Source organism: Cyprinus carpio, chromosome B8 (assembly GCF_018340385.1).
Source record: "Cyprinus carpio isolate SPL01 chromosome B8, ASM1834038v1, whole genome shotgun sequence".
Classification (NCBI taxonomy): Eukaryota; Metazoa; Chordata; class Actinopteri; order Cypriniformes; family Cyprinidae; genus Cyprinus; species Cyprinus carpio.
Window position 1 is genome coordinate 15,513,513 of NC_056604.1, and position 17,816 is coordinate 15,531,328.

At 35.6% G+C, this 17,816-nt stretch overlaps 1 protein-coding gene across 1 annotated transcript in view; it reads right to left on the reverse strand.

The window, feature by feature from the left end:
• The window catches only part of ghra (growth hormone receptor a), a 34,043-nt gene extending 20,844 nt beyond the window's left edge, over positions 1-13,199 (reverse strand). Inside the window, exons 1-2 of the mRNA XM_042729945.1 lie at positions 12,693-13,199; positions 2,510-2,616 (exon numbers count right to left, since the gene is read on the reverse strand). Coding sequence (XP_042585879.1) covers positions 2,510-2,616; positions 12,693-12,769 — 184 coding nt within the window. The 5' untranslated portion in view covers positions 12,770-13,199. The remainder of the gene's footprint in view (positions 1-2,509; positions 2,617-12,692) is intronic.
• Between the last annotated feature and the right edge of the window lie 4,617 nt (positions 13,200-17,816).

A 17,816-nucleotide genomic window follows, 5' to 3' on the forward strand; every position in this document is an offset into this window, starting at 1 on the left:
ATCAGGCATTTGATAATTCAGCTCTGCAAGATCTCCTTAGAATTAAATAGAGAATGAAAAGCTAATAAACTCAATAACACCTCGGGGTCCTCTGGGTCCTCTTATCCAAGAATTTAGCCAAATGACACAATCATTGAGTGATATCAAATCTATCAACAGTCATCAGTCATTTTTGAAGCACAACAAATCTGCATGTTGTTAATTGTTGAAATTTGCAGCCTTATCTCATTACACTTCTACCATGAAGGCCCATATGCTTGGCCCAGAGAGAGTTGAAATATAAATAAGCAAGTTGACCTACGCACATCTGATTTATTAGAGACACATTAGCATACACGCATGACTTTGACAGCACAGGCCTGAAGCGCTGCCAGTTCATTCTCTCCTCATAAGACATCATCATGTCTTTGAAATTCCAGCCAAAACTGAAGAGTCATGCTTGCCAGACCTCCCTCACAAAAAAGTCCACAAATATGGCCCCTGTCCGAACCCATAACTCAAGACGATTACTTCTGTTCTCGATCAAACCACAGCCTGTCCTCAGAACACCTCTGAAGAGACCTTAGTCAGGGCAGGAAGCATATAAAAAGACACACGGACTGCCTGTTCAACAGGGTTTCCAGATTTCTGTCCCAAGGAATTTGTTTTTATGCAAAAACATATTTTTAATGACGCGTCATTTGAACAACTGACACACAGAAACACAACGGCCCCACCCATCAAACACTCAATTGTGGAAAATATCCTAGGCAATTAATCTGTTTTATGAAGCATAGCTAGAGCATTTTCCTTAACATGCGACGTCTGCTGCTTAGTAAACTCATGCACATTATGATCTCATATGGTGTTTAAAAACTCTATTAATCACTTTAGACAATGCACTCTCATGGCAATTCCTAACTAATAGTGGTGAATTTATTCATTTTCATACAATCTGCTTACACTGTGGAACTTCATGCTTAGTTTTTTTTTTTCTTTTCTAAAAAATCTAATTCATAAAAATTCACCAAAACATAAAATAGTTGCGTTTTCTAATGAGACTGGGTTGGCTTGGGCAGGACATGTTTTACAAAGCAACAAGTTGGAATAATTTAAAAAGATTTTTGCACATAGTCTGATGACAATAAGTACCAACCACCTCAAAATAAGTCATAAAACAACAACCCTTTCATTAGTTTAATATATTAAAAAAATATATATTTAAAATATATTTAATACATTCTCCACATCACATATTTTTCCAAAATATTTAAAACATGCAATCCAAAGGCAATATTTTCATACATAGCAGTTAAATAATAGCTTAATAAACACTAAAATTTAAACATAAAAGCAAAAAAATCGAACTCTAATCAAAGTGCTAAAGTCTGTGCTCCAACTTGTGTGCAGCATAACATATCACTGTCTCAGTCTCAATGATAAGCTACGTGCAGTGATGACATCCCATTTAGTTCATCATCCCATAAGCGCCACTGTATCCTGTCCCTGGACTTTGGATGACCACAGTCAATGTGTTTACTTTCAAACAAAACCTATTTATTGAAGGATTGTTTGACTAGACCAAAGTAAAATGTTCTGTGTGCTCAAAGGTGAATAATCTTGACACAGGCCCAATGATTTTCCAATAATGACCTGGCACAGACATCTACAGTTTAAATCCGTGATTGATGAAAGCCCTTTGAAAATTGTCATCTTACACATACATTTGCTACAATTACTTTAAAATAAATAATCAAATAAATTAATGTCCATATATTCAAGTATTTATATATATATTTTTTTAATATTCTTAAATAAACAAACGGATTAATATGTCATTAATAACTACTTGTTAGATTAAAAAAACACTATCTATTAATTGTATTATTTATTCATTATTTATTAATTGTATTATTAAACTAATAATTTACAATAACAAATTATGCAAATTAACAATCCATGTCCCCTAACCCATCTGTAATTTCTGCTGTATGTACAGCTGACCAGATAGCTAAATGCATCCATCTGATGTACAGTATATTTACATAAGCAAACAATTAAATATATATATAAATATATACATTTTTTTTTGTTTAATATTTTTATTTTATAATAATCACAACAATCTCAGTTTTAACCAACAACCACAATGAAACCATCACAATTATTATCTAATAGTGGGAATGTGGCCTATGAAAGCTCAAGTGGAATGCGACTTTTTTAAACTCTGAAATGGTTACTGAAAGAGATTTGAGGTGGTGCTTGTAAAAAGTAAACCTAAGTAAAAATGCACCATTCCGTAAAATTCTTCCCAAAACTTTCTGATTCATTTTTCCCATTTACAGCTATTCAATCATTTGATGAAAATTCCTGTATTCATTCATATCGGAATATAATGCAGAAATACAAAATCTCGCAAAGTCAGTTTTTCTTTTTTTTTCAGTATCATGACTGACCAACTTGATTTCAGTCGGACTGCTGTGGCAATATAAAATAACGAATGTTTCTGATGTGGTTGTGAGTGCAGTACCTGGAGTGAACAGCTCGGATCTTGCAGACACCAGTCCGTTTCCACACAGCAAGCCCAGGTAGAGCAGACCGAGCGAGAGAGAGTAAGCCATAGCTTCTGCTGTCTCCCTGAGCGAGGGAAAAAGAAAAACCATTATCAGTGGTGCTCCCGGATGACACCCCTCTGACAAACACTGAGCTGAAACCCCCCGAGAGCCCCATGGCCATTGCCATCTCCACAGCTTCTCCAATTCATTTCCCTCCTTCATGCCAAAGTGTGTTGGCTGTTACAGCCATTAATTCTTAGCTGGTCTGTGCGAAACCTTATTCGAGGACACCACACAATTAACAAGCAGACACAGCCTCTGAGCCCTGCAACGCTCAGCACTTCCAGCCATACGTGGGCTTATCATTATCTGTAGGTGACCAGGGGTCTTTTAAGCTTGTAGACAGTGCGGAGGATGTTTTCACAAGCTAAGACTGCATTTACTGTGTTAAACTAGAGTTTCCATTATAAAATTATGCTAGGCTGACAGAAAACCTTTCAAAATGTCAAAAGTTCATGCTATCTCAGCTAAAGGTCCTGGTGAAACATCATCTCACACGGAATGAAGCATAAAGAATTTAAACTGGCTTGGACTTATATATTAGTGGTGGATGTGTGACAGAAATACTGTTGACAAGTTGCCATCATTCATACAGTGATTTATGTATGTGGGGGCGCTTTGTGATTTACTGGTTGTGCTTGGTTGAGTCTGTCGATGACCCTTCTTTATTTCCTCACCACTTTTGGGTCTTATCACAATAATATTCCATAGAAGAGATAATGGTTTGTCTGAAATGGCGATGACATTGTGACATAGTGAGAAATAACTGTCACAAGCAAGTAGTCTGAACAGGCTGTATCCAGCTAGCCGAAGAGTTAGGCTAAAAATAAGTACACTATATTTGTTTGGTCACCAGCGCAAATCATAGAGAGGTCAGTGGCGCTTTGGGACAGATGAGTCTGATCTCCACAGTCCAACTAAGCCTGGAGATTTATATACAGTAGTCAGCCTGATAGAAATGAAAAACACTACTGATATGGTTTAAATGTGTGTCAAATATATAACATTAAATAAAATCTTAAGTGAACAATTAATAAATACAATCAGCCAATAAACATTGTTTAGACTGGCCTCGTCATGATGCGCTTCTGGATCTGGTTCGATTAGAGGAGTTCTGGCCTAAAGCTTGGCTTCAAAGCTATTTTTCTTCTGCACTTGGCATTGGATTGTTGAAAGCAGCACCAGGCTATAATTTCCAAATGTGGGAAAATACGCAGTCAGCAAATAACTGGCCTTGTTGCATCTGACCTGTAGCTTTACCATCTCAACATCTAATAATGATAGAATAACAACATTCAGGTTTCATAACCCTGTCTTTTTGCATTGTGATACTTACATTGTAAAATACTTTGGTATTTTGTATTTACATTCACAAAAGCTAGCTAAAGCTAAATTATGATTTACTATAGTCAAATATTTCATAAAATGATATTGTAGATATGTTCTTGTGTGCTTGACCTTTGGTCTCAAGTCTGATACAAACAGAGTCAACAAACACGCCTCAAACTCGCCTTGATCGTCTCTATTTTTCTCAAGGAGATGGCCCTTCTCAGTCAGGTAGTGGAGAGGCCCCAGTACTCAAAGGAATGCTGCTATCATACAGCGAGAGAGTGTAAAATGCATTTCACACCCATATTGACAGGTCCAATGCTTATTAGCAGGTCTATGAGACTGAGAGACTATTGCTTTTAGTAAAGTAAGAAATATTATTACAATATATTTTAAAATGTAATTTATTTATGTAATGGAAAAGCTGATTTTTCAGCAGTCATTACTCCAGTCTTCAGTGTCACATGATCCTTCAGAAATCAATCTAATATGCTGATAAGGTGCTCAAAAAAAAAAAAAAAAAAATTCTGTTGCTTAATATTTGTGTGTCTGTGATACATTTTCTTCTTTGATGAATAGAAATTCAAAAGAACAGGATTTATATGAAATAGAAACCTTTCTAACATTTTCAGTTTCTTTACTGTCACTTTTGACTAATTTAAAAAAAGTTAAAAAATAAAAAAATTAATTGCCCTGACCACGTATTGAATATTATATTATATTATATTATATTATATTATATTATATTATTATATTATATTATATTATATTATATTATATTATATTATATTATTATATTATACAGGTAATTTTATGAGGCATAGACAAGTGCTCTGCTGTCCCTCTTTTGAGTTAGCAGCCACATTTCCACAATGTGGAGTGTTTGGAGATACTGAGAGGGCCAGTAGGGTCCGGCCCCACGAGGGAGTTAAAGGGGCACGGCAGTCTACATAGAGGGCCTGATTGTCCAGACAGCCATGAGAGGGAGGAGAGGAGGAACCTCCCTTGAATCTGATTGGCGAAAAGAATTTCCCCGCTTTTTGAGTTCTTCACGGATTTCTCAGCACTGCATGCATATTAAGCAATGCTTCTCACCCTTTAACCTCCAAAATTTGTCTCCTGTTGATAACACAGCCCATCTATGGACAACATTTACATTTTTTGCCAGTTGAGGGCCATGACTTTGAAACAAATGTTACTGCAATATTTCTCTTTTAAATCCCTCATAAACATACAAACGTTGTATTTAGTGATGAGCTTTATGGGAATCCAAACACTTTTTTGTAACGCAGACATTTCCATATATGTATCTGGGTAGTGCTGTATAGTGGGTTGTGCAAATAAACAGGTCTGTTTTACGTCAGTCGCAATGTGTGGTTGAGCGGATGACAACCCACAGTTTGTTCAGATTTATTTGTTGTTTAAAGCATTTAGAGCAAAACTTGATATAAATAAAAAATGATTGCTATCAGTGTGGGTTTCAACCAGTCCTTACCATTCCACACACAGACCACAAGACTCTTAAAACTATATAATTAAGGGAAATGATGGACCATTAATACTCTCAGTGCAAGACACATAACTCAAACAAATACAGAGCTAGCTAGCTAGCTAGCTAAATTTTTCTTTAAAATTATTAAAAGTGGCACTTAAGGCTGTCAATCCTTGATTTAAAGGGGTCATATGATGTTGCTTAAAAGGACATTATGTTGTGTATTTGGTGTAATGCAATGTGTTTATGTGGTTTAAGGTTCAAAAACACATTATTTACCACATAATGTACATTATTATTGGTCATCTATGCCCCACCTTTCTGAAACACATCGATTTTTACATAGCTCATCGTTCTGAAAAGTGAGGTATACGCTGATTGGCCAGCTATCCAGTGTGTTGTGATTGTCTGAATACCTCAAGCCTGTGACGGAAATGTTACACCCCTTACCATACTGTGATGCCGTCTCCCAGCACGACGAGACAAAACCAATAAAACCTATTACAAACGAGGCATTTGTTGCATCCAATGGGGACATAATTACTGATTATAATGACTTGTAGTGCGTTTCCACTACAGAGTCAAATTTGCGCTCAGTGTCGCTGGCAACGCTACAACGCCACTGCTCTAGGCCGTGTCAAATTTAGGGCAGAGCACGCCTCTGAAAAACACCCCATTTACATTTCATCTTCTTCCTTTCACAGCGACTGGTTATCGCGTTTTTAGCTGGACATTTGTATAAAGTCGAGGAATGTCCAATCTTTTTGACACTTTCAGGCACAGATCAGCTCCAGGCATGACGAAGCAGATGTCGTTCTCTTTTGGAAGGCCAAACAAAGTAGTTTCGCTTTCCCAAGGAAACACAGCGTCTCCACAACATGGCGGTAACAACAATACTACAGTGAGAATAAAAGTTACGCCTTCTTTCTTTGCGTGAACATTCAAGCATTTATGCAAATCTTCCCACACAGTGACATAGACATGTGGGGGTGTGTTTAAACGAGGTATTTTAGGAGGGCTTTAGAAGTCTTCAATTTTATAAAGAATATCTCTTTGGATTTGAGACTTTAGTCTTTGCAACTTTACAGATCGTCTTTATCCACCAAGAGCTTGTAACACTCCAAAGAGAAAGGAAAAATTGAAATCGCATCATATGACCCCTTTAACATAAAGATATCCTGTATTTGGTATGGCATAAAAATCACAATTACATGCCATATTGAATATAATATAATATAATATAATATAATATAATATAATATAATATAATATAATATAATATAATATAATATAATATAATATAATATAATATAATATAATATAATGTAATATCAAAGTTCACTGTCTGTCAGAATTTTAATTATTTGCTGCCACAACTCTAATAAAAGGATCTGGTGCTGGCATGCATTTCTGCTGGCTCACCTTTTGTGTGGAAGAAAGGTCAGAAATCACCATTTTCACATCTTCACTTCATTTAGCTCACATTTGCAAACACAAAACTTCTGAACGCTGACTGTTGTAGTTTCTCTAAATGAACTACTGAGTTATCAGGTCTAGAACTCAGGCTAACAAGCAAGAGAGTATCACTCCTGTTGGGCCAGCATCCAAGACTAAATTAATAACATCCAAAATTAGCAGTGAGTGAGTAAAACATGCAGAGTTCACCATCTGAAACCTGTTGATCTCTGCTATATAATAAAAACGTCCACAGTCACTGAGTCATACTCTGTTATGATGCTGTATTCCAAACAGGAAGTAATACTAAATCTGTGTGCGGTGATGTGCTTGGTCATAAACTGCTCTTAATGGCACCTATTTAGCAACTTTATATCAGCACTCAGACAATCAAACAGAGATTAAATCTGAATGACTGAATCTATGTGCATTAAGACTAAAACCACTGTGCCTTTTTCCAGTTCTTCTGAGCACAATCCTGCTGTCAGCACATCTCTGATGTAAAACAAACATGTGGACATCACCTAAATAAAAATGATATCAAAATACCAACAATAACATTCCATTAACATCAAAAAAATAAAAACGTTACACAAATAAATGTATTTGTTCAAGAAACATACCAAGTTACTTATCAAATTTACTATCCAAGTCTCTTAAAAAGTACAGAAGTAGCACACATTCAATGTCCATTTATTTTATTAAGTGGCAAATATAAATAGAAAAACACTCCCTTCCTATAAGAGTAAATTAAACAAAGATTATTGGAATATATTTTACAGGACAACACTATTTCAGTCTTTCTGCATCAAAATTTTGTGTTTTTGTAAATTTTTTTGCAAAAGACATTAGCATCGGCCAACTCTTACTTGCAGTATGACACATACAATGGTTAACCCAATTTTTGCATACAAAATGTGTTTAGAGGATAAAAACTTTTCATAAAAGCAAAATAACACTTCTAATGTATAATAAACATGCCTAAAGAACCTTTTTATTGTAGAAGAGAGTCTTAAGCCCCTTTCACACTGAGATTCCGGATAATACACGAGTAATGTGTCCCGTCAATTGTTCACTGCCAGTGATTTCCTGGAATCTGTGCGTGCATTCACACACAACCCGTAAAGGTCCCGTAATGACGCGTGACATCAAGATGTGACGTGTAATGTACGAGTCAAAACCGCTAGGCACGTTAACTTTCACTTAAGCTTTTGTTCATACAGAGCTCGTTCTGGGACTGAAACCGGCAATGTTACTAGGTCCCCAATCCGGGATCGATCCAGGAATCAATCCCGGGACGTGTTCGCGTTCACACAGAAGACGATCCGGCAATTTTCTGGGACCAACATGCAGTGTGAAATGGGCTTAAGTCAGCAGATAGAGTAACAATATGAATTACTTTTTATGAGTAATGCAATCCTGCAATACATTTATTTTAAAAGTAACACTGTATCTCCTATTTAAGCCCAATAAATTACACTAAATCATACACATCTAGTTCTACCGCTTTTTTGAATCAACTTTGTCAATGGTTTGGTTGTTCTTTAAAGAGATAGTTTACCCAAAAAATAAAAATTATGTCATAAATTACTAACAATCAATTTGTTCAAAAAAACAATTACTTACCCCCATCTACTTAAAAAAAAAGAATATATATACAAACACACAACGTGCTGGTCCCCACTGACTTCCATAGTATAGACAAAAATTATGTCAATAGGGTCAATAGGGTCAAAAGGGTCCAGTAAATGTTTGGTTACACTATTGAAAATATCTACTTTTATGTTTAGCTGAAGAAATCAAGTTCATAAAGGTTTTTCAACAACATGAAAAAAATGATGACAGAATTTTCTTTTTTTTTTCACCTAGTTATGGTGAACAAGGTGTTTAACAATTGCCCTTACAGTGGCTCTCAGAATTCTTGAATTTACTGTTGTAATCTAATTCTAGAATAATCTTCATTAGTGCAGTGCTGTAGGTCTCCACAGCATTTGGCTACTGCAGAAAAGAGGATATCAGACAGGATTCAACCTTTCCTATTCTGATTGATTTAGTCAGAAGACGATATGCAAAGTTCAAAGGTCACATTCAGTCACCCCAGTTGCACAAGCAAGCAAACAGTGTGTTATGGTGAAACAAGCACAAAACCTTGTGTAAACCATTATACATGCATATACATGTGCACAGAAAAAAACTGCATGTGCTGCAGTTTTGCTGGTGGAAAGGGGGGTTTAACTGGGTTAGACAGGGGTTTAACAATTCACTGGACTGTTCAAATAGAGATTAAAGTGGGCTTCTGCCAGCAGCAGTATATGAGAGTCTTTTCGCTTTGTGATGGCATTCAGCTCTGACTGGTGAGACCTGATCGTCTCTGCCGCTCCTATTTCACAAGGGCAGTGGAAAAGTCTGGGTCAGCAGAGCAGGCTACTGGAGGGGGACGGAGCTACATTCTGCCAAACTGTGTGTGTGTGTGTGTGTGTGTGTGTGTGTGTGAGGGGAGAACTCTAAACTGACACTAAACAAGAAGGAAAGAGAGATATCTTGCTTCCAACACATCTGAGGTCAATCATGTTTGTGCAAAGAGTGCTTGCAAACCTGTTTGTGTTGCAAAGGTCTTTGAACGTCTAGACATTTTTCATAGAGAGTCAAAAGCTGGTGCATGGTCACATTAAACCTTCATACTCTGTTCTGATAAAGAGTTTGACACTCAAGCCACATTTAAATATGTATGAATGTCTTTGCATTTTACACTGCTGTTCAAAGGTTTGGGGGTGAGAAAGATTTTTTTTTTTAAAGAAATGTATATCTTCTATTCATCAAAGATATATTACATTGAAAATGCCAGAAAAAAATCAAATAAATGATTTTAACTCTCTATTCATCAAATGATCCTAAAAAATGTATCACAGTTTCCACAAAAATACTGAGCAGCATCACTGTTTTCAACAATAAATAAATAATAAAATAATAATAAAAAATGTTTCCCAAACACCAAATCAGCATATTAGAATGATTTCTGAAGGATCATGTGACTGGTGTAATGATGCTGAAAATATAGCTTTTCCATCGCAGGTATAAATGTCATTTTAAAATATATTCAAATGGAAAACTGCTATTTGAAATTGTACTAATGTTTAAAAATATTACTGTTTTTACTGTATTTTTAATCAAATGCAGTCTTGATGAGCACAAGAAAAGTCTTTCAAAAACACTGAAATATCTTACTGGCCACAAACTTTTGAACGGTGATGTAAAAAAAATATCAAACCAAATGCATTTGTTTTTAACAAAATGTAGCAAAACACACTTTTTTAAAGAAACAAATTCCCACAGAGAAGTTTGTTAATTAATAAAACAATAGGCCTACATGTGGCTGTACAAATGTCACTATGTTTATTGGTAATGTGAAGAAGTACAGCTGTGGTTATTCTGTTAGAACACCTGTGCCAACTCGAGGAAAACAAACTTCCACTAAATAGGACTTTGGAACGGGTTAGTTGAAAGTAAGTGCAAATTTATTTATATGCAAAGTTATTTCTAAGAATTTTTTTTTTACATATGCCACTTGGTTATATATTTTACATCCTAATATGCAGACATTTTAAGTGTGTCCTAAAAGTGTGCAAATGCTAATACAATATCTAACCTAAATTGTAACTCTTCTCCCATTACCAGCACCTTGAGCTCCTCTCTGCATGTGTACACTGTGATTTCAGTCAACACAAAATGTTCCTGCAAGCCTGGTACACAAAAAGCAATTACCATCGTCACAGAATACATTTAATTACAGACAAACATTAGGCTGAAACAAGTAATTCAGTTTACTGAGGGATGGCAACTATTTTATAATGAATTAGTTTAAATGAATAATGATTTTCAGGTTCAATAACAGCAGAACGCATTTTGCAATTAGTATGTGAAAATCTACTAAACCCATAGAGGAAGCATTTCTCTTCTGAACAGCTTCTCAGCATTAGGGAAGCATTTTGTGAGTGGAAACCAGCCAATCAAACATAACATAAGCTGCTCTGTGCATATTATGCCTTGAAAATGAAACCTGTACAACCTGTAACCTTTTCCACCACGAAGAAACATGTCAGAAACAATCTAAGTAAACTGGGGTCTTCTCATATTGGCAAAAAAAAAAAAAACCTTTAAAGCAGTAGATTCACTTTAATACATTTCAATACAGTCAGTGTTTTAGGAATATGCAAATCTACAACACTCTTCTTGCACTATCATCTTAAGACCACTCTCTTCATAACAAGCCCATGTGCTTCATTCACAGACTTGTTGCAATCGGGAACTCATGAGCTTTCTGTTTAAGCATCTGTGACATGGGAAATTTGATTGCAGCGCTTTTACATCTCTTTGTTCAGGATTTTGTAGAATTGCACAAGTAATGTCATCATGGCTGCTTGGAAATACAAAATGCAGGGAGTCCTGGATTTGCAGCCTCATTTCAATGCCATTCCAGTCTGAAAAATTGCTAGAGGTGGTCAGAATAATTTTTATAATTACTCCACACATTTTTAAGCTTTGTTTTCTTCATTAATATTAAGTGCTAGAAATTATTATCACTGCAGCATGTTACTTGGGAATCACATTGAATATGGCAACATTTAAAATTATGTTTTCAATTTAAGTGGGTTGATTTTTTTTTTTAGGAATTATTATTTTTTTATTTAAATATGAGCGTGAATATATTATTAAAACTGCAAAAGTAAATCAAGCTACTTAGTTACATTAAATTCTAACAGTTTAAAATTTTCTAAAGCTTTTTTTTTTTTTTTTTTAATATTCAGTGTTACCAAAAGGGCTTCATATTCTAAAATCTTATTTTACATTAGCACAAAAAAATAATAATTATACAAATCTAGGAGACACATTTGTAACCCTGCACCACAAAACCAGTCATAAGTAGCACGGGTAGTTTATATTTGTAGCAACAACCAAAAATACATTGTATGGATCAAAATTATACATTTTTTCTTTTATGCCAAAAATCAGTAGGATATTAAGTAAAGATCATATTCCATGAAGATATTCTGTACATTTCCTACTGTAAATATATCAAAACTTAAATTTTGATTAGTAATATACAATGCTAAGGACTTCATTTGGACAATTTTAAAGTCGATTTTCTCAATATTTTATTTTATTTATTTATTGCACCCAGATTCCAGATGTTTAAATAGCTGTATCTCAGCCAAATATCGTCCTATCCTAACAAACCTCACATCAATGGAAAGCGTATTTATTCAGCTTTCAGATGATGTATAAATCTCAATTAATGACCTGAAGTGCCCTAAAGTGTGTCAAACATGCGGAAAACACCTGAATGACAGATGCCATGTGCACAAATCCAGCTGTCATGCAAATTCATAACAGGCATAAACAGCAAATGTGTCCATGAATTCCCGCTCTGTTTAACATGTTAGTCTGGCCTTGATTTAACGAGGGTAATAAATATTTTCAAACACTTTTCGCAGCAGATAAGCCACCTGAGGCCCCTTATAAACATACTGAGAAGTGCGTAAACTACATTTCTGCCTTATTCCCACTGTGCAGAGCAAATCTTAGACAACAGAACAACATCAAATGAAAAAGAAAAAAATTACTTACAATCAAAAGACCTTCAAACTAAACACGCAGCGCGCAAAAGTGCTCGATTTCGCAAACTGTTTACTGCCCTGTGCTCCACGAGCTTTGCACACCCCTTTAAACCAACGTATAGCCAAATTACAGTAAAACATCCAAAATACAGATATTTCAATGTATATCATGCAAAGAACTCTTGATAAGAAGACAGCGAAACTCACTCAGCTCCAGAGAAGTTGTCCGCGAGAAAAATCTGTTGCGAGTTTTTACTTCTCAACAGTTCGTTCATCCGGATCATCAGACTTGCGTGTTGTGGGGCTCTCGATATTCTCCCCCTTTAAAACGATGCAAAAAAAACGTGGTCAGATCAAACTCAAAAACCACCCGAACATCTTTTCGGGAAAACCGCTGAACGCGTTGCACGGTTTTTAAGTATAACGTGCAGAAAAGTGGTGACAGTGATTTGTTCAGAGGGAGTGAGGGCACAGCGCGGTTCCTGAAGGGTCTCACGTTGACTGCGTAGCACTTCAAGTCTTCAGATTCACATTTACTGGTCTGGCTCAGTGTCACTGGCTCGCGCCCCCTGTCGACAGATATTCGAGTCCTGGCGCGAGCTGCGAAATATAGCGCTCTCCCACGCGCTGAGCGCGCGCAACATCCAAAACACTCCTGGCGCATAGAATCGAGTAAGTTTAATCAGAACAGATCACTCGCGGAAAGTTTGTTTTTGTTGTTTTTGAAAGTCAGCACTGGTCACTTTGTGTCGTATTTGGCCAGTTTGGGAGAGCCAGGGTTTTTGAGGGAGACTCTTTTGGATGCTTACTTGGGAGAGAGCGCACTGCTTACACTTTTCAACCAGTTTTTAAAAGACAGCCAGCTCAGGGCACTCTTTCTGGTTAGGGAGAGGGGGCACTGGTCGCTCTTCTGGATTATTAACATTTTTTTTTACAAAATCTTTAATTGTCACATAATTTCTGAAACCTGACACTCAAACTGCAGAACCACACCAAATCTCCAAAACCATACTCTAATTCTCGGCCTTCGACTCAGTTTTCAATTTCATAAGACACTTTTTGCAAAACAAAACACACAATTCTCTATGTAACAAAAATCTAACAGGAATTAATTTTATGGCAAAGGTGTTTGCAAATGTTTGCTTTTGAGATGTGTTTGTAATATTTTGAATTGCCTCTTCTTAAAAATTTAAATAAAAAATGGCTGCAAACTATGAAGACAAATAATGTCCCCTTTGGTCTTTTTCAAATTTGGCCCAAAAAGTAGGCTACATATGTGACCCTGGACCACAAATGCAGTCATAAGTAGCACGGGTATATTTGTAGCAACAGCCAACAATACATTAAATTATAGATCTTTCTTTTTGCCAAAAATCATTAGGATATTAAGTAAAGATCATGTTTCATGAAGATATTTTGTACATTTTATACCGTAAATACATCAAATTTTAATTTTTGATTAATAATATGCAATGCTAAGGACTTAATTTGGACAACTTTAAAAGTATTTTTCTCATTATTTTGATTTTTTTGCACCCTCAAATTCCAGATTTTCAAATATATTGTCCTATCCTAACAAACCATACATCAGTGGAAAGCTATTTATTCATCTTTCAGATGATGTATAAACCTCAATTTAAAAAAAATTAATCTTAGGTTTTGTAGGTTATCTCTGTGTTAATGAATTGCAGATCAATGGAACAGGTTTGGATGAATTTCTTTGTCTAGATTATCAGGACAACAACACAACTACCAGCAAGAGAGTAATGACAGTAATTGTAGAACAGTAATATTTGTGTAGGGCTGAGAATATTTCCTTTTCGTTGTCTTTATTTTGCAGTGAACGAACAGAATCCAAACCAATGCAGAGTTCATCGTGTGTCTTCTGTCATGTGACCTGCCTCATAATTATTTACTGGACTTGGCTCTAATGAAGTAGCTTGACGTCTTACATGGTCTTGAGAAACCTTACATGCTCGAATCACATTAGACATTCAAGTTTCCTTGTCAAGCTTAATTTTGTTTCAACATTCATGATCTCAGATGTGAAAGGGTATGATCCAATTCAAGGTCTGCATGTTTTTACTGAAGCTTGCCCGTCTGCTTACTATGAATTGAATCAATGCAAGGGTTGTGCTTTTAATACATGAGAGGCTATCCGTTCTCATACCCACAGGTGCCTTAAAAATATATTAGAAATTCAAGTTTTTTTATATATATCATTCTTTTTAAGAAACCATAACATGTGAGGTGTGATAGTCATGTAGTGAATTTTGATCAGATTTTAGAAGGGTGGTCCATTGAAAGGGGCCCATTCTTCGCTCCCTATAGTGCCTCAGTGAATGAGAGTGAAAAAAAAACAGCAACTTCACATTAAACGAATGTGGCATTTGAACAAAGCTCTTGGATGAAATGCTGAGTGTCCAACTTCTCTTTCACCGAACTTAAAGCGTTGCAACTTCCCCTTATATTTTATCTCAATAATGTTCATCACATGCTTGGCCAACATCTTTGTTGTTGTTAATTGATTTTGGGTCAGGGTCAAGCCCACATTCTCGAAGTTCTGAATACAATGTACACATTTTGCATACACACTGCAACTCTGCCAGTACTGTGGTAATCATGTTTTAGAGCTGATTTTTCTTACTGATTTGAAGAGTGTTTAGCTAGATGCATGTATTTATAAAAAGTATAAAAGTTGGAAAAAGAACAGCTGGGAGGAAAATAGCTTTCGGATGGACCTTGAAAAGTGGTATAAACCAGAAATACTTGTAAAATCCTTTGTTTTCACATGAAACATGGCCTTTTCTGGCTCCAAATGAAGCATAATTCACTTAGATGGTGTCACACCAAGCTAATGTGTGTTTACCTCAGTGTCAGTAGCTAAGCTTCAATTGGATTAGAAGGGCTATTGTGGTTGGACACAGCACTGGTTTTAAGTTCCCTGAGGCATTAAGATAACATCAGTTATATAAGTTGTTGCAGAATTGAAATGACAGTAAGGTGTAAAGAGAAAAGGGAAACATCAGGTTATTAGACAGGAATAGAGACAGAATGCAACCTCCATCCACATCTAGAAGATCGGCTGTTATGTTTTTTTAAGTGTCAGGAAAATGCCTCAAATGCTCTATTTGGAATTTAAACTGTTCTAAGAAATTTTAGGCAGGATATAAACTTGATTGGCCAAGATCAATAGTTAAAACAGAACTGGAATCTAGATCAGATTCTTGAAGGAGTGGTGTTTGAAGACTGTTTTTTATATGAATCTTTCCACGTTACATAGTTACAGTACACAATTAATTTAACCAGTTTGTCATTCACAAATCAAGTCATTTGAATTATTCACTCAACCTATTAATTCAAAAACACTGATTCATTCTGGAATTAAACAGTGTGTCTGAAATCACATACTATCTGAGTAGATACTTCTTTTGGATAAGTAATTACTAGAATAGTTTAAAAAAGTATGTTCTACTACACAATAGTATGGATATTTGTATTATGAATGAAATCCAGAAGTACAACATTCGTCATGTTGTTATTACCATGTGTCCTACCAGTGTTAATTGCCTCGCTGCCATTCACAAATCCTCTCCCGTGGTCTCATGGGATAGTAAAGTCAAAGCGTCCTTCAGATGTGCACTTCAGAATCTCACCAGCAGAGTTTTATGAATACTATAAATTCGGACATATCTTTTCACTTACTGTTTTTGGCCCAAAGGAAGTATACAGTTTTTACTAACATCAGATTTGAAAACTGAATCGGGATGTTTTAATGAACACTAATGTTTATCAGGCTGTTGAACTCAAAAGAGATGTTTTTACCCACCTGCTGACAGTCTCAGTGGGTGAGTAAAAACAAAGCAATTAGCATCCCAGTCCTTGTCACTGTTTTAATATGCAAATTAAATGTTTTCCTCATATTTTCTTGCGCATGGATAATCCTAATGGAGGTTAACGTCGAAGAATACAAATAAGACATTTAATTCTAATTGGCAGTGAAAAATGGGTGCTTATGAGGGGAAGGGAGGGAACATGGAGCCTTGTGTGATATATTGATATTAATTCAACAAAAAGAAACTACAGTGTGTCAATAAATCATGAATAAAAATGTAAAAGGTGAAAAAGTTATGATACAAAAATACTCTCCTGTGACCAGAACTGCAGGCCTGTTGCTTAATTCTGTTATCCTGTTTGAGGAGAATGGTAATCGTAATAACACTAGTGGATATCACAGGTATTATCTGAAGAGAAAATAGGATTAATTATTTTCGTAGATAGAAAACAACAACATTATAAGCTTTTACACAAAAAATAGCCATTTGGAGAGGAAAAAACATGATACATTATCAGAAAAGAGATGCTACTCTGTAGACTCTGACCCACTGTGTCATGATGGAAAAATCGGAGTAAACAACTCACATACTAACATAAGGACTGATATGTTAGTCACGTTGTTCATGACCCACCTCTTTATCTCTGTAGCTCTGTTTCTGAGATGAGCCGGGTCTATGCCGCAGGTATCCATGCAGCTGAAGTGTTTGGCAGAGCTGAATCACATTAAAGCCACCTATACTGAATGTTTTCTTTGTCTTTACACCCACTGGTCAGTATGTGGTCCAGGATTCCAGTTTATGAAAAGTCCAAAACAGATTACATCCATTGCCAAAATAAAAGTCATTGCGCAGTTATGTCCACTTTGCTACTTGCAATATGTGTTCAAATGAGATTGTTTGTTTGATTGAACGTATTTGATTATTTGTCCTGCATAACTTGGATGGAATAAATGTCTCAGGTGGTCTATTTCTGATCCAGACATGAGGACATAATGCAAAAGCAAACTGTTTTTGCAAAAGTAAATCATTCTGTCTGGTCAAGAATAAATACAATTATCTGAAATATGTAGGAAATGAAATACAAACTACGATAGATAGATAGATAGATAGATAGAGTGGAATGCCATGCCTCAGCAATAAGAACATGAGACGTTGTTGTCAAACTGTAACTGATGCTCAAAGACGCATGACAAGTTGAGACATTGACATTTTTTGTTGTGGCATATCCACCACTGTTGTTAGCTTTTGTTTCAATAAATTGATTGAGATGAAGAAATTAACATTGCATTATTCCACTTAAAACATTGCCCTACTTTCATGATATAATATCACCGTAGCATTAACTTTTTACATTTTCCATAAATTTCATCCGAAAGTCAAATATCCCTAACTTTTTGTGAGTAGTCTATCTATCTATCTATAGAACTAAATTTATTTACTTACAATTAAACTAGGCAGCAATTATGATGCATGTAATTTTAAATTAATCCATGGA